Source organism: Hyla sarda, chromosome 10 (assembly GCF_029499605.1).
Source record: "Hyla sarda isolate aHylSar1 chromosome 10, aHylSar1.hap1, whole genome shotgun sequence".
Classification (NCBI taxonomy): Eukaryota; Metazoa; Chordata; class Amphibia; order Anura; family Hylidae; genus Hyla; species Hyla sarda.
In genome coordinates, this window is record NC_079198.1 from 102257626 (window position 1) to 102280017 (window position 22392).

The 22392-nt window shown below is 46.2% G+C and overlaps 1 protein-coding gene and 1 long non-coding RNA gene across 3 annotated transcripts in view; one reads left to right on the forward strand and one right to left on the reverse strand.

Moving 5' to 3' along the window:
* LOC130293527 (uncharacterized) overlaps nt 1–2994 on the reverse strand; it is a 94203-nt gene extending 91209 nt beyond the window's left edge. Inside the window, exon 1 of one of the 2 annotated variants that reach the window (XR_008848238.1) lies at nt 2923–2994. This is a non-coding gene — a long non-coding RNA (uncharacterized LOC130293527). Of the gene's footprint in view, nt 1–2543; nt 2805–2922 lie in introns of those variants that run through there. The other variant, XR_008848237.1, reaches the window with a different exon arrangement.
* A 193-nt stretch (nt 2995–3187) lies between these two features.
* The window catches only part of FAAP20 (FA core complex associated protein 20), a 77691-nt gene continuing 58486 nt past the window's right edge, over nt 3188–22392 (forward strand). The window contains exons 1-2 of the mRNA XM_056542331.1: nt 3188–3206; nt 7767–7889. Of these exons, the coding sequence (XP_056398306.1) occupies nt 7777–7889 (113 nt within the window). The 5' untranslated portion in view covers nt 3188–3206; nt 7767–7776. The remainder of the gene's footprint in view (nt 3207–7766; nt 7890–22392) is intronic.

The following is a 22392-nucleotide window of genomic DNA, read 5'->3' on the forward strand; positions in this document are numbered from 1 at the left end:
GAGTTGAGCCGCGCGGCTAAAACCGAAAGTGAAAGCTGCCGGTTAACTCAGTGGGCTGTTCGGGATAGCCGCAGCGAAATCGCGGCATCCCGAACAGCTTACAGGACAGCGGGAGGTTCCCTACCTGCCTCCTCGCTGTCCAATCGCCGAATGACTGCTCAGTGCCTGAGATCCAGGCATGAGCAGTCAAGCGGCAGAATCGTCGATCACTGGTTTCCTATGAGAAACCAGTGATCAATGATGAAGATCAGTGTGTGCAGTGTTATAGGTCCCTATGGGACCTATAACACTGCAAAAAAAAAAAAAGTGAATGAATATCATTTAACCCCTCCCCTATTAAAAGTTTGAATCACCCCCCTTTTCCCATAAAAAAAAAAAACACAGTGTAAATAAAAATAAACATATGTGGTATCACCGCGTGCGGAAATGTCCGAATTGAAATGAGCCCTCATACCGCCCCATACACGGAAAAATAAAAAGTTATAGGGGTCAGAAGATGACAATTTTAAACGTATAAATTTTCCTGCATGTAGTTATGATTTTTTCCAGAAGTACGACAAAATCAAACCTATATAAGTAGGGTATCATTTTAATCGTATGGACCTACAGAATAAAGATAACGTGTAATTTTTACCGAAAAATGAACTACGTAGAAACGGAAGCCCCCAAAAGTTACAAAATGGCGTTTTTTTTTCAATTTTGTCGCACATTGATTTTTTTTCCGTTTCACCGTAGATTTTTGGGCAAAATGACTGATGTCATTACAAAGTAGAATTGGTGGCGCAAAAAATAAGCCATCATATGGATTTTTAGGTGCAAAATTGAAAGAGTTATGATTTTTTAAAGGCAAGGAGCAAAAAACGAAAATGCAAAAACGGAAAAACCCCCGGTCCTTAAGGGGTTAAAAGAGCAGTGCATGACAGACAGCCCAGAAATCTCAAAGAACTGGAAGACTTTTGTAAGGAAGAATGGGCAAAGATAACTCAAACAAGAATTGAAAGACTCTTGTTTGGCTACAAAAAGCGTTTACAAGCTGTGATACTTGCCAAAGGGGGCAGTGCAAGATATTAACACTGCAGGGTGCCCAAACTTCTGCAGACGCAATTTTTTAGTTTTCTGTTATTTTTAAAGTGTAAATGATGGAAATAAAATCTAACTTTTGTTGACATATTATAAGAATGTATAATCTGTAATTTGATGCCTTTTGGAGAATTTTCAATCTTTCCTTGGCTTCTTTATGCACATTAATACAAATTTTTAACTGGGCTGCCCAAACTTTTGATCCCCACTGTATAGAAGTGAATGAAGTCTGCTGCTCACGTTAACACTATGCATCAGCATCCTATTTTCGCTGGGATGCCAACAGAAACATATAACTGGAGCAGGAACGCAGTGTAGACCTACCCCAAAAAAAAAAAAATGGCGGACACAACAAGCCCTCAAAGGCTGTGCCCATTTACTGTATAACCATGTGTAGGTATGTTGTTCGGCATAAGGCATTGTTCACACAGTGAAATTTTGCATTCGGACATTCAACAGACAGCAGAGCACCGGCAGAACATGCCTGTGCTAGGATCGCTTGGAAATGCGCTGTCTCATAGACAGCAATGCATTTCTTAGCGGAATCTGCAAAAGAATTAAACAGGTTCAATGTTTTTTGTTGATGCCGGGCTCAGAATTTCCTTAGTATGTCCATGAGGACTGTGTGCTGCAGATACCATTAGGGTATTCTGAATTATGCAGGAATTATGAATGATTATTCTGCATGGACATTCTGCAGCAGCAGCATTGATTTCAATGGGATTCTCCTGTTCTGTTCATACAGTAGTATTTCTGCAGCAGATGTTGGAAATATTGCTGTGTGAACAGAGCAGGAGAATCCCATTGAAATTAATGGGACTCTGCTGCTGCTGCAGAATGTCCATGCGGAATATTCATGCATAATTCATAATACCCTAACGGCACCTGCCACAAAGTCCACATACACATAATAAACATGTGCCTATTGTTTTCAGTCGGAATACATCGGAATTAGTGATGTCACTTATTCCATGTTACAGTGGAGGTTAATGTGTCCAGAACCCTAATAGAAAATGACGTCTAAAGCGTGAAAGTAGATGGCAACGTTACCCTCAGAATTTCAGCATGGCATAAGCTAGGTATACTGTATACAGCTTCCATGTTCCAAAAAACAGAGTGCTGACATATACTGTGGTGCACAGCAGCAGCACTCATTCCACTAGGATTTTTGCTGGTACATGCTATTTTAACGGAACTCAATAGTGCATCAGCCAATGCTTTTGAGTCCTTTTAGAATAGCACAGCGTTTTCTAAATAGTGTCTCCAGCTGTTGCAAAACGCTGTCCGGGCATGCTGGGAGTTGTAGTATTGCAACAGCCGGAGTTTGGAAAACACTGAAATTGCGTATACAAGAGGAAAGCCAGAATGTAGTCACTGTGCGCCAATGCATATCTAGCGCTATTCTTGGGTGGATGCTGATATCTGTTACAGAAACCCAAAAGGCAGTGTGAACCTAGCCATACTTTTCTATCTGTGAGGAATACACTGTTCTACTTATAAGGACGTTTGATAACAACCCTCATCTTCCATCCCATTCATCTACATTGAGAAGTCCCTGTTTGCAGTCACAGCACTATTGCCTTATATCTGGGCGGCTGTAGTCAGGACGTAACGCGGACAGGAATCCTGTGGTGACTGCAGAGAAGACACTTTCCCGCCTTCACAGAGGGGGCGGAGCCTGTGCAGAACCCGCGCATTTCTCTTCACCGTCCTGTCAGGCGCCTCCTGCCCCGTGTACGTATGTCCTAATGATGGCGGCTCCCCGTAGCCGTGTTATTAGTCGTTAATTACTTCGCTGCCCGTTGTGACTCGTTAATCATTTGCATCGGTGATTATAATTACCCGGTAGCTGCATTTCGGAGAACAATGGCGGTAATGAGGCAGCAGCCGCTCTCCACACCGCGCACACCTTCCTGTTTATTGTGGTGGAGCGTGTAACCCTTTCAGTGCAGGGCAGAAGTGAGAGCTGAGGAGAAGCGCGCTGTGCTGGGCTCCTGCACTGACTGCTTTAGTTAATGAACACTCATTTTTGTTCGTTTTTTTTTTTTTTTTTTATGGCCAGGAAAAAAATGTCACAAAAAAAGTGCCTCTGCCTTTTTTTTCCCCTTCCGAAATGCAGTTTTGGGGTCAGTTCACACATATAGTATACTGCACAGATTTAATGCTGTGTTCAGTCATTTATTTTACATTGAAATCTGTAGCATTATATATGTGCAGGGTACTGTACATGTGAGTTCACTTTTGGGGTCTGTTCAGACAGGCGTATTTTGCAGCAGATTTTCTGCCGCTGATTTATGTACGACCAAATCTGTCTGGGGAGTCAGAGTGCAGGCAGCGCCGGCTGATTCGGTCAGCGCTAGAACCGCGCAGGCATTGCCATCCCCATAGACGGCAACGTCTGCTGAGCGGAGCTCCGCCAGAACATTGAACAAGTTCAATGTTCTGGAGGAATTTTTAGTCAGGATTTTTTCGGGCGGATAGTCAACCTCGAAAACTAGTGTACACTGTGCAGCGGAATCCCATTGTCAGCCATGGGACTCTGCTACACTGGAATTTCAAAAACAGAATTACACTCGGAAATTCAATAGTGTGAAACGGGCCTTAGGTCGGGCTCACGTGGCAGAGTTTCTGCATGGAATTCTGCATGATTTATAGCAAATTCAGTTCAATGGAATTCCATCAGCGGAAATTCTGCTGTGTGAATGGGACTGCGGAATCCCATTGAAGTGTATTGGTCAGTGTTTCCCAACCAGGGTGCCTCCAGCTGTTGCAAAACTACAACTCCCATCATGCCCAGACAGCCAACGGCTGTCCAGGCATCCTGGAAGTTGTAGTTTTGCAACAGCTGAAGGCACCCTGGTTGGGAAACACTGGAATTCAGCGCAGAAATTCTGCTTGGTGAACTTGACCTTAACCCCTTAAGGACTCAGCCCATTTTGGCCTTAAGGACTAACAATTTAATTTTTACGTTTTCATTTTTTTCCTCCTCGCCTTCTAAAAATCATAACTCTTTTATATTTTCATCCACAGACTAGTATGAGGGCTTGTTTTTTGCGCGACCAGTTGTCCTTTGCAATGACATCACTCATATCATAAAATGTATGGCGCAACCAAAAAACACTATTTTTGTGGGGAAATTAAAAAGAAAAACGCAATTTTGCTAATTTTGGAAGGTTTTGTTTTCATGCCGTACAATTTATGGTAAAAATGACGTGTGTTCTCTATTCTGAGAGTCAATATGATTAAAATGATACCCATTATTACGTACTTTTATATTATTGTTGTGGTTAAAAAAAATCACAAACGTTTTAACCAAATTAGTATGTTTATAATCCCTTTATTTTGATGACCTCTAACTTTTTATTTTTCCGTATAAGCGGCGGTATGAGGGCTCTTTTTTTGCGCCATGATCTGTACTTTTTTTTGATACCACATTTGCATATAAAAAACTTTTAATAAATTTTTATAATTTTTTTAAATAAAATGTATTAAAAAAGTAGCAATTTTTGACTTTTTTTTTTCGTTCACGCCGTTCACCGTACGGGATCATTAACATTTTATTTTAATAGTTCGGACATTTACGCACGCGGCAATACCAAATATGTCTATAAAATTTATTTTTTACGCTTTTTGGGGGGAAAATAGGAAAAAACGGACGTTTTACTTTTTTATTGGGGGAGGGGATTTTTCACTTTTCTTTCACATTTTTTTTACACTTGAAAAGTCCCCATAGGGGACTATTCATAGCAATACCATGATTGCTAATACTGATCTGTTCTATGTATAGGACATAGAACAGATCAGTGTTATCGGCGATCTTCTGCTCTGGTCTGCTCGATCTCAGACCAGAGCAGGAGACGCCGGGAGCCGGAAGGAGGAAGGTGAGGGGACCTCCGTGCGGCGTTATGAATGATCGGATCCCCGCAGCAGCGCTGTGGGCGATCCGATCATTCAAATCGCACACTGCCGCAGATGCCGGGATCTGTATTGATCCCGGCACTTGAGGGGTTAATGGCGGACGCCCGCGAGATGCCCGCGTTTATGCACAGGACGTAAATGTACGTCCTGGTGCATTAAGTACCACCGCACCAGGACGTACATTTACGTCGTGCGTCCTTAAGGGGTTAAAGGGGAACAATAGTGGAAAAAAAAGTTTTCAAATAAACTGGTGCATGAAAGTTAAACAGAGATTTGTAAATCACTTCTATTTTTAAAATCTTAACCCTTTTAGTACTTATCAGCTGCTGTATGCTACACAGACATTTGTGAAGCTCTTTCCAGTCTGACAACAGTGCTCTCTGCTGACACCTCTGTCCATGTCAGGAACTGTCCAGAGCAGGAGAGGTTTTCTATGGGAATATGCTTCTAATCTGGACAGTTCCTGACACGGACAGGGGTGTCAGCAGAGAGCACTGTGGTCAGACAGAAAATAATTCACACATTTCTGTTTTATACACCAGCTAATAAGTAATGGAAGGATCAACATTTTTTTAAAATAGAAGTACCGTATATACTCGAGTATAAGCCGACCCGAGTATAAGCCGAGGCCCCTAATTTCAACCCAAAATCCCAGGAAAAGTTATTGACTCGAGTATAAGCCTAGGGTGGGAAATACATCATCCCCCCCTGTCATCATCCAGACCCCCGTCATTAACATCCTCATCATCATCACCGCCTGTCATCATCCAGACCCTCATCATCATCACCTGTCATCATCCCCTTGTCATCATCCCCACCCCCCTTCATCATCATCCCACCCCCCCCCCCCCCCTTCATCATCACCTTGTCATCATCCCCACCCCCCTTCATCATCCCCTTGTAATCATCCCACCCCCCCCCCCCCCCTTCATCATCCCCTTGTCATCATCCCCACCCCCCTTCATCATCCTCTTGTCATCATCTGCCCTCAGTGGTCTTCAACCTGCGGACCTCCAGAGGTTTCAAAACTACAACTCCCAGCAAGCCCGGGCAGCCATCGGCTGTCTGGGCTTGCTGGGAGTTGTACTTTTGAAACCTCTGGAGGTCCGCAGGTTGAAGACCACTGCGGCCTTCGACATCATCCAGCCCCCTCTCACCCCCTTTAGTTCTGTACAGTACTCACCTCCGCTCGGCGCTGGTCCGGCGCAGGACTGTCCGGAGAGGAGGTCGTCCGGTGGGATAGTGGTTCTGGGCTGCTATCTTCACCGGGGGCGCCTCTTCACCGTGCTTCGGGCCCAGAATAGAGGCGTTGCCTTGACGATGACGCAGAAGTACGTTGGTAATGAACGTACCTCTGCGTCGTCGTCAAGACAACGTGATTATTCTGGGGCCGGGCCCGAAGCGCTTAGAAGAGGCCTCCCCGGTGAAGATAGCAGCCCGGAACCACTATCCCACCGGACGACCTCCTCTCCAGACAGTCCTGCAGCACCGGACCAGCGCCGAGCGGAGACGAGTACTGTACAGAACTGAAGGGGGTGAGAGGGGGCTGGATGATGTCGAAGGCCGCAGTGGTCTTCAACCTGCGGACCTCCGGAGGTTTCAAAACTACAACTCCCAGCAAGCCCGGACAGCCGATGGCTGCCCGGGCTTGCTGGGAGTTGTAGTTTTGAAACCTCTGGAGGTCCGCAGGTTGAAGACCACTGCGGGTGGAGAGTTCACTCGAGTATAAGCCGAGGGTGGTGTTTTCAGCACGAAAAATCGTGCTGAAAAACTCGGCTAAGGCTGGGTTCACACTACGTTTTTGCCATACTGTTTTCAATCCGTTTTTCTAAATAAAACCGTATGGCAAAGAAACGGATGGAACAGTATGGAAAAAAGTAAACCGTATGCGTTTTTAAACAGTAAACTGTTTTTAAAAGTGCATACAGTTCCGTCAGTTTTTATAGAAAAAAAAACTATGTTTTTGAAAATTTTGAATGGGAGGGGTCTTGGGTGGGGACTTTAGGATTCAAATGCGCATGTGCAAAGTAAAAACGTATACGTTTTTCCCGTATGGAACCGTATACATGTGCGTTTCCCATTGACGTCCATGTTAAAAAAAACGTATGCGGTTGCAGTATGGTTTTTAAACCAGAGACAAAATTGTGGTCAACCACGGTTTTGACTCCGGTTTAAAAACCGTACTGCAACCGCATACGTTTTTTTAACATGGACGTCAACAGGAAACGCACATGTATACGGTTCCATACGGGAAAAACATATACGTTTTTACTTTGCACATGCACATTTGAATCCTAAAGTCCCCACCCAAGACCCCTCCCATTAAAAATGGACAAAAGTTTCAAAAACGTATGGTTTTTTTTCTATAAAAACTGACGGAACTGTATGCACTTTTAAAAACAGTATACTGTTTCAAAACGCATACGGTTTACTTTTTTCCATACTGTTCCATCCGTTTTTTTGCAATACGGTTTTCTTTAGAAAAACGGATTGAAAACAGTATGGCAAAAACGTAGTGTGAACCCAGCCTCATACTCGATTTTACAAATCTGTTTAACTTTCAGGCACCAGTTGATTTGAAAACATTTGTTTTCTACTTGTTTCCACCAGAGTTCCCCTTCAAAGTCAAGTCTTTTGGATTGGTCTGTACAAGTAGCCATTTATTCCTATCCTCTGACTGTGCTGATGAATGTTGAGTAAACTACATAGTAATAGATGTGTCTACATTTAGTGACTATTTAATATCTGAACTGTCTACTGCTTTGTAGGGTATTCCCAATGTCTGAAGAGCGATCTGCTAAGCTCAAGCTAAAGAGGAAGAAATGTGTAACCACACCTCAGGGTGGACAAGAGATGGAAGTCAAACTACAGCCCTCGTCTGTGCTCAGCTTGTGAGTTGCCACTACTATTTTTATCTATACACAGTGTATAGTAGGTCCACCAGTGGTGGAGTTCTCTACTGCACAAAACATATTTGGGGCACATTTGAGGCCCCTAAATTAAAAGGGGTGAAGTATTACCTCCTCCATGGTGGTGAGCAAGGGTATATATTTACCATTGTTGGTAGGTGTGAAATGTTTTTTTTTTTTTTTTTTTTTTTTTTTTTTAGGGCCGATACCGATATTCTGTGGAGGTTAAGGACGATAGCCAATAACTTATAAAGATATTCCGGTATAAGTTATTGGCTATTTCTCCCCCCACCACCACTGCCGCAGCCCCCCGCCTATCCTCTGCCCAGAGACCGCCGCCACCCGCTTCTCTCCCCCTGCCTGTCCTGGGGTCCTCCTGAGTCCTACCACTGCCGCTGCCCCCCCTCTGCCCAGAGACTGCCACCGCCCGCTTCTCTCCCTCTGCCGGTCCTTAGTCCAACCACCGCCGCTGCCCCATTGCCTCCCTCATTCCAAGTTAGTTTTATAATTACCTGTTCCCGAAGCCTGGGGTCCGCGCTACTTTGAGCTCCGGCGGTGTCCTTAGCTGTCACTGTTCGCACTGACGGTGACGTCGCGTTGAGGACGTCACTCGTCATTGCACAGCGTAACACAGGACGCCGCAGGAGCCAGAAGTAGTGCGGACCCCCGGAACAGGTAATTATAAAACCGGGGATGGGGGAGGCAATGGGGCGGCGGCGGTCTCTGGTCGGGGCGGTGCGTTGGGGGGCGGCATTATCGTATTATCGGCAAGGTAATTGCCGATAACGTCCAAAATCGTGGATATCGGCCGATAATATCGGCCTAACAGATAATCGGTTGATCCCTACTACTTTTACATTTTTTAAATAACCTTGTACAAAAATTTGTATTAAAATTGTCCTCTTCTGACCCCTATAAGTCTTTTATTTTTCCGTTTATGGGGTGTATGAGGGTTTAGTTTTTGTTCCATTGTCTATAGTTTTTGTCAGTAGCATTTTTGATCGCTTTTTAATAATTTTTTTTCCTGGTATATGAAGGGACCAAAAATATGCAATCCAGGACTTTGGTATTTTTTTCATGTACACCATTAACCATGCAGTTTAATTATCGTTATATTTTACGTATCAAGTTTATTGAAAATCAATAGCTAATACAGTCAGTACAAAGCAAATGAGTAGGCAAAAGGTTAGGAAAAATGCAGTATAAATTTAAAACAATATATAAAAAGGAAGGGGAGGTGGGATAGGTGGCGTGTCTCGAATTACCCTGCAAACAACTCGGGGTAATTATCGTTATATTTTAATAGCTCGGACATTTACTCACAGGCGATACCACAAATGTTTGTTTATTTTCTTTTCTAACATAATTTTATTTAAAAAAATAGGAAAAGGGGGTGTGGGATTTAAACCTTTATTAGGGAAAGGGTTACTTCGCCAAGAGATGGCAAGGAGGCAGGTAAGGGGCTCTCCAGCCATCCTCACAGCTAATCGTTGTCCCGATGAGCTTCTCTTAGCTACCGAAGCATGATATTTCCCATTTTAAACAACTGCGATCAACTTTGATCACGACACCTAAAGGGTTAATGCCGGCATCGACCTAATCGGCCCAGCATTAGCCGTGGATCCTGGCTGCTCAATCTGATTTCTGCATTCTGCAAAAATATAAGTCCAATGTTATAATTTCGTTAATTCCACTGCAGAATCCCATTAAAGTCAGTGGGGCTTGAATGTCGTCAGAATTCTGAGAACACAACAATTTTGCCAAAATTCTACAATTCTGCAATTTTGTTCAGCAAGCTTTGCTGAATGGAATTTGTGCAGAAATGCAGAAATTCTGCCGTGTTAATATAGCCTCACTGTCATTAAAGGAGATCTCCCCTGGGATAGAAAAATGTATTCCCTATGCGAAAGATGTGATGTATTAGGCCCCAGACCCTGTCTTCTTCCTGGTGCCGGGGCTCCATGCCTTACATTACCACTCAGGCAATTCCGGCCAAGGTGGCACATCACTGCAGCCAGTGTGAAGTATTGACCACAGGGAACTCGGAAGAGGCGGGCACGGGGGACAGCGGAGGCATTAGAGGAGCGGCTGGAGGTAAGAAGATGTTTATTTTTTCATACCTATCCCAGAGTACTCAATTTAGGCTGCTTTAACACTATAGAAATGTCTGTTTTAAAGATCTGTTATAATGACCCGTTAATAAAACTATTAAAAACGTCCGTTACAAAATCCCATTAAAGTCTATGGGGTTTTTACATTACCCGTTTTAACCTGACATAGCCCGTTATTAATAACGAACGTTATTTTGTGACGGGAGAATGTAACGAGAGAAATAGTGCATGCTTCCGTTCTTTCTCCCGTCAAAATAACGTCCGTTATTATTAACGGGTTAAAACGGGTAATGTAAAAATACCATAGACTATAATGGGATTTTGTAACGGACGATTTTAAGGGTTTTCATAATGGAACATTATAACAGGTCTTTAAAACGGATGAATTTATAGTGTGAAAGGGGCCTTAAAGAGAACATTTCCTGGTCATTAAATGGTTAAAATCTCTTCCACTTTGCTGCTATATATTCTGCTGTAAACATTAAAATCAGAGCAAATCAGCTACTGTGCACATAATCCCTTAAAGGGGTACTCCGGCCCTAAGACATCTTATCCCCTATCCAAAGGATAGAGGATAAGATGTCTGATCGTGGAGGTCCTGCCGCTGGGGACCCCCGCAATCACTCATGCAGCACCCACCTGTGTGAGCTGCACTCCAGCGCTGGAGGCTCAGAGTCTGAAGCCTCATGACTACGGGGCCGGAGTATCGTGACGTCACTACTAGAGATGAGCAAACTTACAGTAAATTTGATTCGTCACAAACTTCTCGGCTCGACAGTCGATGACTTTTCCTGCATAAATTAGTTCAGCTTTCCGGTGCTCCGGTGGGCTGGAAAAGGTGGATACAGTCCTAGGAGACTCTTTTCTAGGAATGTATCCACCTTTTCCAGCCCACCGGAGCACCTGAAGGCTGAACTAATTCATGCAGGAAAAGTCATCAACTGCCGAGCCGAGAAGTTCGTGACGAATCGAATTTACTGTAAGTTCGCTCATCTCTAGTCACTACCCCAACCCCATGTGACTTCACTCCCCGTCTTCTCAATGCAAGTCTATGGAAGGGGGCGTGATGGAGGGGGCGGTGCTGCATGAGAGATTGCGGGGGTCCCCAGCGATCAGACATCTTATACCCTATCCTTTGGATGTATGTATCCTTCCACGTCATGACTACCACTTTACGGGCACAACACAGCAGGAAACGAATCAGCAAGCATCTATATGTACTAGAGATCAAGTCATTAATAACCCCCAGAAGGCACACCACAGGGTTAAGTATAAAAGGGAAGTCTAAATGATCAGCCAGAAACCCTATCACCTCCCTCCAGAAGACAGCGATGATGGGACACTACCACACTGCATGCAAGAAGGTACCAACCTCTAAGGAGCATCTAAAGCACAGGTCATAAACCCCGTTTGGTCAGGATGAATGACAGCACCAGTATCCCCATATAGACGAGTGGCCAAGACTAGTCAAAATCTTAATATCAACATTCAAAAGGTCCTTTCCAGGTTTAGGAAGCACAACAATGAACGCTTCCCTCATAGAGTCTGGAAGGGCATCTATAACAGCTATGGAATGAAACAGATTGCGAAGAACGGGCCAGTCGCTCCTCATTCATCCTGTACCAATCAACTACCATCCCGCCCAAACCTGGGGTCTTCCCGTATAGCCTGAGCCACCTCCTCAACCATAAAGGAGGCATCTAATGCCTCTGCCTGAGCACGACTAAGCACAGGGAGGGATAAATCTTGCAGGAATGAGAGAATTTCCTCCTGACAAGGTGTAAAAAGGGCATCATATAGGGAGTAGTAAAATTCCCTGAAGACTGAATTAATCATCTGAGGATCTGCCACTACCACACCATCACTGCCCATAATACAAGGAATAGAGGCCGGTGGGCGAGTAGCCCTAGATAAATACACCAACAGTTTACCATTCTTATCCCCGAATTCAAACTGGGCAGCCTCCCGATAACCACAACAGGACCCTGTCTTTCTGGACCACCAACAAAGATCTCTGAGCCTTAGGCCATGCCCTCTCATTCTCAGGGGACAGATTCCTAACATACTCAGCCTCTAAGACACCCACCTCCTACAGAAGTTTACTCTCCTTGGCCGACCTAAGTTTCCGTGGACCTGCTACCCCCACTATGAAAGCACCTAATTGTAGCTTTGTATGCATCCAACTGCACTAATGGGTCAGGATAAGAAGAATTGTTTTCCCAATATTCATTATGGGCAACCCCTAGCGCCTCCACAACTGCCTCAGCTTGTAGCCAGCCAGGATGCATGCACCATATGCGGTAGGGGGGACTAGGGCTGAGGTGCAAAACTACCAATACAACCGAGTGGTCTGAGATCCCACTAGTGGTGTAGGAAAATTCTCTTACCGCCGGAAGGAGATCCTCAGACGCCAGAGCAAGATCAGTGTGAGAAAACGAGCTATGGCCTGCAGAATAAAAGGAGGAGTAGGGTATTTCCATCTCCAGAGGTCGGTCAAGCCCAACGCCAAATGCCAGGTATTAAAGGAGTAGTCCAGTGGTGACTCAGTGGTGAGCAACTTATCCCCTATACTAAGGATAGGGGATAAGTTGCAGATCGCGGAGGGTCCGACCGCTGGGGCCCCCTGCGATCTCCTGTATGGAGCCCCGACAGCCCGCGGGAAGGGGTCGTGTCGACCTCCGCACGAGGCGGCGGCCGACACGCCCCCTCAATACAACTCTATGGCAGAGCCGAAGCACTGCCTTCGGCAATCTCCGGCTCTGCCATTGAGATGTATTGAGGGGGCGTGTCGGCCGCCGCCTCGCGCGGGGGTCGACACCCGCTATCTGGGCGGAAAGCCGGGGCCCCGTACAGAGAGATCGCAGGGGGCCCCAGCGGTCGGACCCCCCGCAATCTCAAACTTATCCCCTATCCTTAGGATAGGGGATAAGTTTTTCACCACTGGACTACCCCTTTAAATGAAGAGGAGCCAGGATCAGCAGCAGTGGTGCGGTCGAGGACTGGATCAGGAACCACGTTGAAATCTCCTATGAAGATGACAGGGTCAGAAGGAAAAGAATTTGTTAGTAATGAGCTCCACCACTGAAACCTGAAAAGGAGGGGGCACATACACAGAGACAAGAACAAAGGAGAAAGACCCCAGAAAACAATGTAAAATAACAAACCTCCCAAATTGATCACAGGCACCCTGAGAGACAACCAACAGCAGGGTTTTGGTAATCAACACAGAGAGCCCCCTAGCATATATGGAGTACGATGCATGGTAACCTCTCGCTATCCAGGCCCTTTTAAGGGCAAGGACTTTCTGACCCGTAACATGAGTCTCTTGTAGACAAATATGAGGAGACTGATGTTCCACAAAGTCAAGACATAAAGCCCTCATACTTAGAATTGAGCCCCCTAACGTTCAAACTAACCACCTTTAACAGGAGATACCAACGCAGGACCAGGATCAGGGAGTGCTGAGCACCGGGACTACACACACCCAACAAAAAGACGAAAACAAACAGAGCACATACACAGAACATAAATACAAATACAACAAGGCAAGAACAAAACATCCCAATGAAAACCCTGTCTAACACTAGACGGGACATACCAACCAGTTGTTCCCCAACACAGTGTAGACCTGGACCCAAAACTCAAACTACTACAGGCGCCAAGGATGCTGAGGAAGACTAATCTATTAAAACACAATCCTTCCCACCACCCCAGCAAGAACCAAGGCAGCCGGTAACTAAAAACTATCCCAAGAGACCTTAAGGGAACTGGAACCTATGGAGGCCCTAAGCAAAAAACTGACTCCTAACCACTAACTAACTAAAGACTTTCACAAAGAGCAGTCTTCAGCAGGACAGTGCAGAACAGTTCAGTCCGGCGGTCTGACAGGGGGGGCCGCATCTATCCAGTTAAGAGCTTCAGACGGAGAGGTAAAGAACTTAGTGGAGGCTCCATCCACCACTAGTAGCGAGCAGGCTACAACATTGAGTAGCGATCTTAATATGTCTCTGTATGAATTTAAAGACATACAGAGCAACGGTGTGGGCCCTTACATTTCTGTGGGCTCTCTTCTGTAGACTCATAACAGCGATCCGGGATATGACCATATGAATGGAAAGCTCTATTACTCCAATCACAAACAAAGGTATACCTCTTTGTTTGTGATTGGATTAATAGAGCAGGCTAGCAAGGGGTGTAAATTCCTTGTGCCTGCTTTCCTTATGCCTCCAGCAGAGCAGAGTACTTAAGAAGCCAGGGAATTCATATTTCCCTGCAGTGCAACTGATGGAGAAGCATTACACAGTGTCCATAGAAATCAGTTGCTTATCCGTGGCATGCATGGATGAGCCAGTTCCTCTAGAGAAATCGCTGATCCTTTTGTAGTTAATGTCTGCTCTGGTTTATAGACCGGATCCTGAGTTTGAGACTGCCCTCTAATGCACTCATCCATATACCATAGGTATTGCCTGAGACAGATTATCCCTTTAATTAAAGGGGTAGATCAGGGAGTGTTTTTTTTTTTTTAACAAATAATTATGCTCAAGCTGCGGCTCAGCATTTCCTAGTGTGTGTGTCACACAAGGAATTGCCCGGTCAGCCAGTCACTTCACTCACTGGAGCCAATGATTGGCTATGCAGGCAATTTCTTGTATTCACACCAGGATGTACTATGCATGCAGTGTTACCCAGCTCTGTCACAATGGCGGAAGTGTGGAAGGTGAGTATAACTATTTTCTAAAAATACTTCTGAGAATACCCTTCAATTTCCTAGGGACTATCGGTTTTGCTGTAAAAAGTCTGTGCAGTTCTAATCTCGCATTAAGTTATGAGAAAGAGAAAACTGAATGGCCAAAGATCTATTAGAGGATACCTCTCGTTTCAAAAAGGCATGCAGCTCCAACTGCTGTGTACTTTTATTTCTGTTGTAAAGATGAAAAGTGAGCGATATACAAAATTGTCAGAATTCCCATAGACTTGAATCTCAATGCAAGTCTGTGGAACTTCCAGCAATTTCCTATACTACTCTTAAGCTGTGCAGATTGGAAGTAAAAAAAGACACAGCTCTTGGAACTGTATCCTTTTTTAAATGAGGTGTTTCTGAAAATTATGTTCTAAGTTACAACAATTCTCCCCTATCTCCAGAACAGGGCCTCGAATTGTACATGAGTTCTTCCTCTCCATTCATTGTCCATAGAGCTGCTGGAGATAGCCGAGTACATGGCACTTGATTACAATATTAGTACCCTGTTGTGCCACCTCTAGCTTGGATACAAGATGAAATACAGAGTAGTGCTGGGCGGTATGATCAAAAATGTGTATCATGGTATTTTTCAAATTTATGGCGGTTCCACAGCAGTTGACGGTATTTTTTATTTTTTTCACTAATTTCCCCAACAACCCCCCCCCCCCCTCCCCTCCCCTCTACTCGGATGAATTATCATCCGCAGTGCACTGAGGAACTAATCATATATGACCCGCGGGCGCTGCTCTGATTTTCCTCCTCCCCACCAAATGAACTGCACCTCCCTCTGCAAGCGCTAAAAGCCAGTGGGCCGCGGGCACTGCAGAACTTCTGATCAGAAGCTCTGCAGCGCCCGCGGCCCACTGGTTTTCTGCCAGTGGGGAGGTGACAGCTTCCGTTCTGCGAACAGAAGTCCTATGCCCGCGACTCACAACTGATTCATTTCCAGCGCCGTGGCTCACAGGAGGAGAATGAGAGCAGTGCCTGCAGGTAACATGATTAGTCCCCTGATGTGGGGACAGCGCTGCAGCTGATAGTTCATTCGGTGGGGGGGCTCAACCGGTATTGCGGTATAGGGAAAAATTCATATTGTACAGAAAAAACACACTGGTATGAACTGGTATACCACCCAGCACTAATACAGAGTATACAAAAAAGAAGATTGCAGCTGCACTCTTGGTCAAAATTTTTTGTCTCTTAGCGCACTTTTTGATCAGGTGGCCTCACTTCGGATTGGAACCTAACACTCATTTCACTCACTTCTGCTGGGCATATGGCCTCTGACTGGGTGACATGATGGATCCACTATCAATTTAAAAAACCTCCTGTGAAACAGGGAGTTGTGCCACTCCCCCTAAATTGCACAGCAAAAATAAAAATTGTCATCACAACTACCTAATACACGGGTGAACGCTGCTGTGGCAAATACAGAGTATACAAAAAAGAAGGTTGCAGCAGCACTCTTGGTCAAACAATGGAGGCTCTTAGCGACACTTTTTGATGAAAACGTGTCCAATTGTTGTGCAATTTAGGGGGGAGTGGCACCCTCTTTAGCCGTGCACCCCTCCCTGTTTCACAGGAGGTTTTTTAAATTGATAGGGGAACCAGCATGTCACCCAGTCTGAGGCCATATGCCCAGCAGAGGTGAGTGAAATGAGTGTTAGGGTCCCATCCGAAATGAGGTCACCTCCTCGTGGTGGATGGGGGACACGTTTTGATTAAAAAGTGTGCTAAGAATCTCTATTTTTTGACCAAGAATGCTGCTGCAACCTTCTTTTTTGTATACTCTGTATTTACCACAGCAGCATGCACCCATGTATTAGGTAGTTGTGCTGGCTATTTTTCTTTTTGTTTTTACAAGATGAAATATGGTTAGGCATAGAGGCATACAGACATGTTTTGGTATCCTGCAGGAAATGTGCCCACAGATGGGCCTGTAGATTCAGCATGCGAGTAGGTTGCTGCAGCAGACTTTCTATAAATACTTGATTGAAGATAAATTTGGTGGCCAGACAGGCCAAGGCAGTGCTGCAGTCTGAAAGAGGCATTTCTTGGAAATCCTTGATGTACGTGGACAAGCATTATCCTGCTGAAACACCTGTGGCCACAGGATGCCTTGCAAAAGAACTCACCCTGAGACCCTCCATACCTGAACCAACTGTTGTTTGATTCCAAACAACCTGGATTCGTTGTTAAAGATTATACGGTTTAAGTACGTAGCAGTCCAGGTTTCTCTTTCATGACACCACTGCAAATAAAGTAGGGGGCTGGCTGTCAATGGCAGGGCATGATATTTTTCTTTTTGTAAGCACCTAAAAATGGTCCAATGCAGAGACGGGTGTATAATAAAGTTGGTGTCTGGGTGGTTATTCACCATGTGTGCATTCCCTCACATAACCACTGCTCTTAACACCTTGCCAGAATGCCCTAGATGGTGGGCAGGTTGTCAAAATGACCATTCTGCTTCTCTCAGTATAAGGCTGTCTTGTCAACTGAGCAAAATGTTTTTGAGTGTGTTTTAGAGGTATGTCTTGCAGTTAATGATCTCTCATGGAAAGCGCGTTACGTCTTCTAATGTCAAGACCCAGGCCCAGATTTATTAAGAGTAGTCCAGCTTAGTAAAATGTATCCCCCTCTCCAAAGGATAAGGGATAAGTGTCTGATCCCAGCAGTTGGACCCCCGCGATCGATTGCACGGCACCCCAGCTCTTCCCTTAAAAGATACTGTGACGACTTCCGTTCCTGTGCGGGCATGTGAGGAGTGGGAAGTCAGAACTCCTGCACCCCAGAACTCATACCCGCACCATACCAGCCGCCACAAGGGATACACACCTCCCCATCCCACAGCCAGAGGTCCAGGAGTGTGTCGGGAGGACCGGTATCCTCCTGCTGGCGGCAGAAGCGATAGCACCTTGGCGGGCCCTCTCTGCTTCCCCCTGAGGGCCACCATCTTCTGCCTGTGCAAGAAGCGCTGCTGCTCAGACACAGCTGCCCGCACACAGTGCTAAGGTACCGGACGGGAACAGCTCTCTCAGTGACTATAGGGATTATAAGGGGCTGCTGTCTAGCACATCACCGCTCCGGCAATGCCACATAGAGGATCGGGGGGGGGGGGGGGGCTCCTACACAACCTCATCACGTTCTGCTCCTCCATCTATCTTCCTAACTGCAAGAGTGGCAGACTGCAGCAGTATCATTTAGTGCTTATAGGCACTGAGAGGGTCAGGGGGTTCTGCTTCATATCCTTCCACACTATTATTGGCAGTGACTTTTTCCTACTTCAGCTGGCCCTACCTCATGGACTGTTATCTCAGTAAAGGGTCCAAGCGTGGGGGTTTCCCAGCAACAGCGCCCCCCTCCACTCCTGCACCAGTTTCTACCTCAGCACCCTCCAAGGGCCCACAGACCCCGTCTGATTGCACACCAAGAGGGTACCTCTGAGCCACATGCACTTCTTCAGCTCCCTCCCTTAGTGGGCGCCTCGGAGGTTTCCTTTTCCTTGCCTATGGATCTTCAGACCCTAGTGGCGGCCCTGGTCAAGCTTATCACACCTACTATACAGTCGACCCTTAAAAACACCATGCGCTCCTTGTTAACACAGCTCCAGGCGGATTTGGGCGTTCAAACTGGCAGTCTAGATTAGGCGGAACAGCGCATTATCGCTCTGGAGGATGAAAATTCCAGTTTTACTACCAGACTTCGCCAAACTGAAACGGATCTCTGCTATGTTAGTGAAAAACTGGAAGACCTGGAAAACAGAACGCAACAGAATAATCTGTGTATAGTGGGGGTCAGTGAATCTCTCCTCCATTCTGACTTCTCTGCTGATGTAGCCAAGCGTCTGAGAGCCTATGGCAAAATCTGCACCGAGCTCTTCAAGGCGAAAAGGCGTTTTCAGCTCCAGTATCCAGCCACGTTAATGGTGTTCCATCCGGATGGCTCCTTTTCTACCTACCAAAACCCAGCGGAAGCCGCACTACAGGAAACTTTGAGGGAGTCTCTTTGTCATCCACGATCTCCCACTCGTCTCCTTGAGATCATGGAGTCCGGTCTTCTCACTCATCGAGAAGCAGTCGCATGAGATCTCCGGGTGATTCCAGGAAATGCCGCAATTCAGCAGGGAGACTTAACAAGAGTAGAAGCAGACGATCCTCCTCTCCAGATTGAGTATTGTTTTTCTGCATGTCCATTGTTGATTATATAGATAGGGGAGATGTGATATCTTTCCGTAGTTTCCGTTGCTATTGACCTGTAGGGTTATTCTTTTTTCCATATGTGGGGGTCGCTCTATTTTGTATATTGTACATTTTGGGTGACTACCCCCTCCTGATGGGATAAGTATTAAGTCTTTGCTGTTCTCCTTCTTATGTTTCCTTCCTCCCAAGCTGTATCCAGAGAAGGGTGCAAGTTTTATATAGTTATATATTTTAGTGCTAATATTCAGTCCTTCCTACTGACTAGCCCCACTATGCTGAGCATTCATAGGTCTCATCCTGGGATTAGTGGATGGGGGCGCGGGGCCTGTGCCTTGCTTCTTCTTTCTTATTTCCTAATCGTTCCTATGCGATGTATTAGGGGTTCCCCTACCTGTCATTACCTGCCCGGTAGCTCCCCTGGATATCTTGCTGTTTCCAGAGGGCCTGATTATTGTCTATTACCGTTCCTGGCGCCTAATTTCACTAGCTGTATGAGGGGTCCCAGGTGGGAGTTCTGACGGCCCACATGCCTGAAAAAAGTGATGTCCCTTACCCACTTTACAGCCGTCCTTGTTCTATACTGGGGGTCGGTATGTCCTGGGCTTTTTCTATACTGGGGGTCGGTATGTCCCGACCCGCCGCACTACGTCGCATCCCCCACCGCACCGCCCCATCCCCGGTTTTATAATTACCTGTTCCCGGGGGCCAGGGTCCACGCTATTTCTGGCTCCTGCTGTGTCCTGCATTACGCTGTGCGCAATGACGAGTGACGTGACGTCACCGTCAGTGCGCACAGTGACAGCTCAGGAGGACGCCACCGGAGCCAGATGTAGAGTGGACCCCGGGCCCCGGAAACAGGTAATTATAAAACCGGGGATGGGGGAGGCAATGGGGCCGGGGCGGTGGGGCGGTAGGGGGCACGGAGCGGTGCGGCGGTGGGGGGAGCAGTGGCGGTGATAGGACTTAAGACCCCGGACAGGCAGGGGGAGAGAAGCGGGTGGCGGCGGCGATCTATGGCACCGCAAAAGCCACCGCAGTTCATTGATTTAAAGCGCCCGCTTTAAATCAATGATCTGCAGCGGTGTCGCAGGGGGATAAATAGCAGATAACTTATACCGGAATATCGGTATAAGTTATCGGCTATCGGCCCTAACCTCCACCGATTATCGGTATCGGCCCTAAAAAAACGATATCGGTCGATCCCTACTGCATTCCCCTCAGAAATGCATGAAAGTTCTGCATTTTCTGAAGCACCTGCATTTAGACATGGTCTTGCTCCAGGAGACCCACCTTACGGAACAGGACTTTCAGAGAATGCAGAAGTTGTGGGTGGGTAAGGTGGTGGGCAGCTCAGCGGTAGAAAGTAAATCTGGAGTATTGACATTGATCAATAAATCTTTCCCTCACTGCAATCTCTCACATGATCGGGACGAGGAGGGGCACTTTTCACACTTACAGCTGGTTCATAATGGCAACACTTATCATATTTACAATGTCTATGCTCCCAATGGTGATAACTCTTCCTTTTTCCATTCTCTAGCAGATACAGTTAATAGTGTTAATGGCCCACTTACCATCCAGGGTGTGGACTTGAATTCAGTGGGAGACCCGCTAGTGGATTGTAGACACTCGGCCCCTCCGACTACCTCCCTGCGTCAGAGTGACAAAGTCCTTTCCCCTTTCCTGATGCAAACAGGGCTACTAGACTCTTGGCGGCACCTACACCCGAAGGGCGTGAGTACACTCACATGTACACAATTCTTGGTCTTGCATCGACTATTTCCTGATTAGTCCCCTGCTGTGCTCCTGCTTGGGGGCAGTGGACATACCGGATCTGTTTGTTTTGGACCATGCTCCGGTAGTTCTGGAACTTCTGCCATCGTGCCCCAAGGGCTCTGATTTCTTATGGCGGTTTCTGTCTTATCTAACGAAAGAGGGGTCCTTCCTGAGTCTTTTCCTGGGTTGGTGGTTGGAATTCCAGACTGACAGTGCATCTCATGTAGATAATCCCTCCCTCTACTGGGAAACCGCAAAGGTGGTCCTTAGGGGTAAGATTAAATCTTATAGTAACACGATTGAATGCAAAACTCAGGATGGTCATGCAACGGCAAGCGCAGCCCTGTCTGAGGCGTACTCACGTTTTTTAGACTCCCCCCCGCCCCCCACTACAGCCCACAAACATCTCTGGCAGAAAGCAAAGTCTTCATGTGAACTCTGGTTAGACAGAAAAGAGAGGATCTATAGGTCTCATTTTGAGACAGACTTGTTTTGGCATGGCAACAAGACAGGACGTCATCTTGCACAAATAGCTAAAGGGTCCTATGCGCCTGCACATGTTCAAGCTTTGCGTAATTCGACTGGCCACATTACGCATGAACCGCATTTGATCAACTCTGTCTTGGGGTCCTATTACACTGCTCTTTACTCCTCCCCCCTGCTCCTACTGACGAGGGGGCACGTTTTCTGTAGGGAATGGCTTTATCATCCTTATCCAATGAGCAACGTCAGGATCACAATGCAGATGTAAAAGTGGAGGAGGTGGCAGCAAACCCCTAGTGGATCAGGTGGTACCCTCCCTGACAGCATACTTTAATGAAATATTGCGTACGGGTGTGCTATCTCCAGCAGTGAAATTTACTTACTTTTAAGGTACTCCCCAAACCTGGTAAGGACCCCTTAGATCCTAGTTCCTATCGCCCCATTTCTCTGATCAACCAGAATGTGAAGCGGTTATCAAAAATCCTAGCTGATCGTCTGGCCAGATTTTTGGCCACACTTATAGGTGACCACCAAGTAGGGTTCGTGAAAACCCACTCGGTGGTCATGAATATTAGAAAAATCCTAGCGGCGATGGATAGTCTTCGAGACCAGTCCCAGATAGCCACCCAGCCTGTGTTGCTTGCCTTAGATGCTGAGAAAGCTTTTGATAATATTTGTTGGGACTGGCTAGGACTGGTCTTGTCCGAATTTGGGATAGCAGAAAGATTCAGCTCCTTCATAGAGGGCTTATACGATGGTCTTACAGCTAGGGTTCATACACCAGGTATACTGTCCACTCCACTCCCGCTAGCAAAATTTACACGCCAGGGTTGCCACTTGTCAACTTTATTATTTGTCAACAAGTGGCAACCCTCTGAAGCATAAGTGTGGGCACCCAGGAGCTAAAATTGTCTATTTGTTGTTGACGTCCTTCTTTACCTCAGCAATTCCAGAGTGGCTGTTCCTAAGATTCTTGGTATTTTTTTTTTATCCTATGCAGGGAGTCCTAGGGGCTACAGAGTTATTGCAGCAAAGAGTATGCTCTTGCCTCTGGATGCGGCGTTCCATGGGTGGCTTCCTGATGCGAATGTGCTGGGGGTGGTGATAGCCCCCTCTTTCATTACCTATTTGTGCATTCGCATTGGGGAGACTCCTGACACGCTCTACTCCCTCAACTA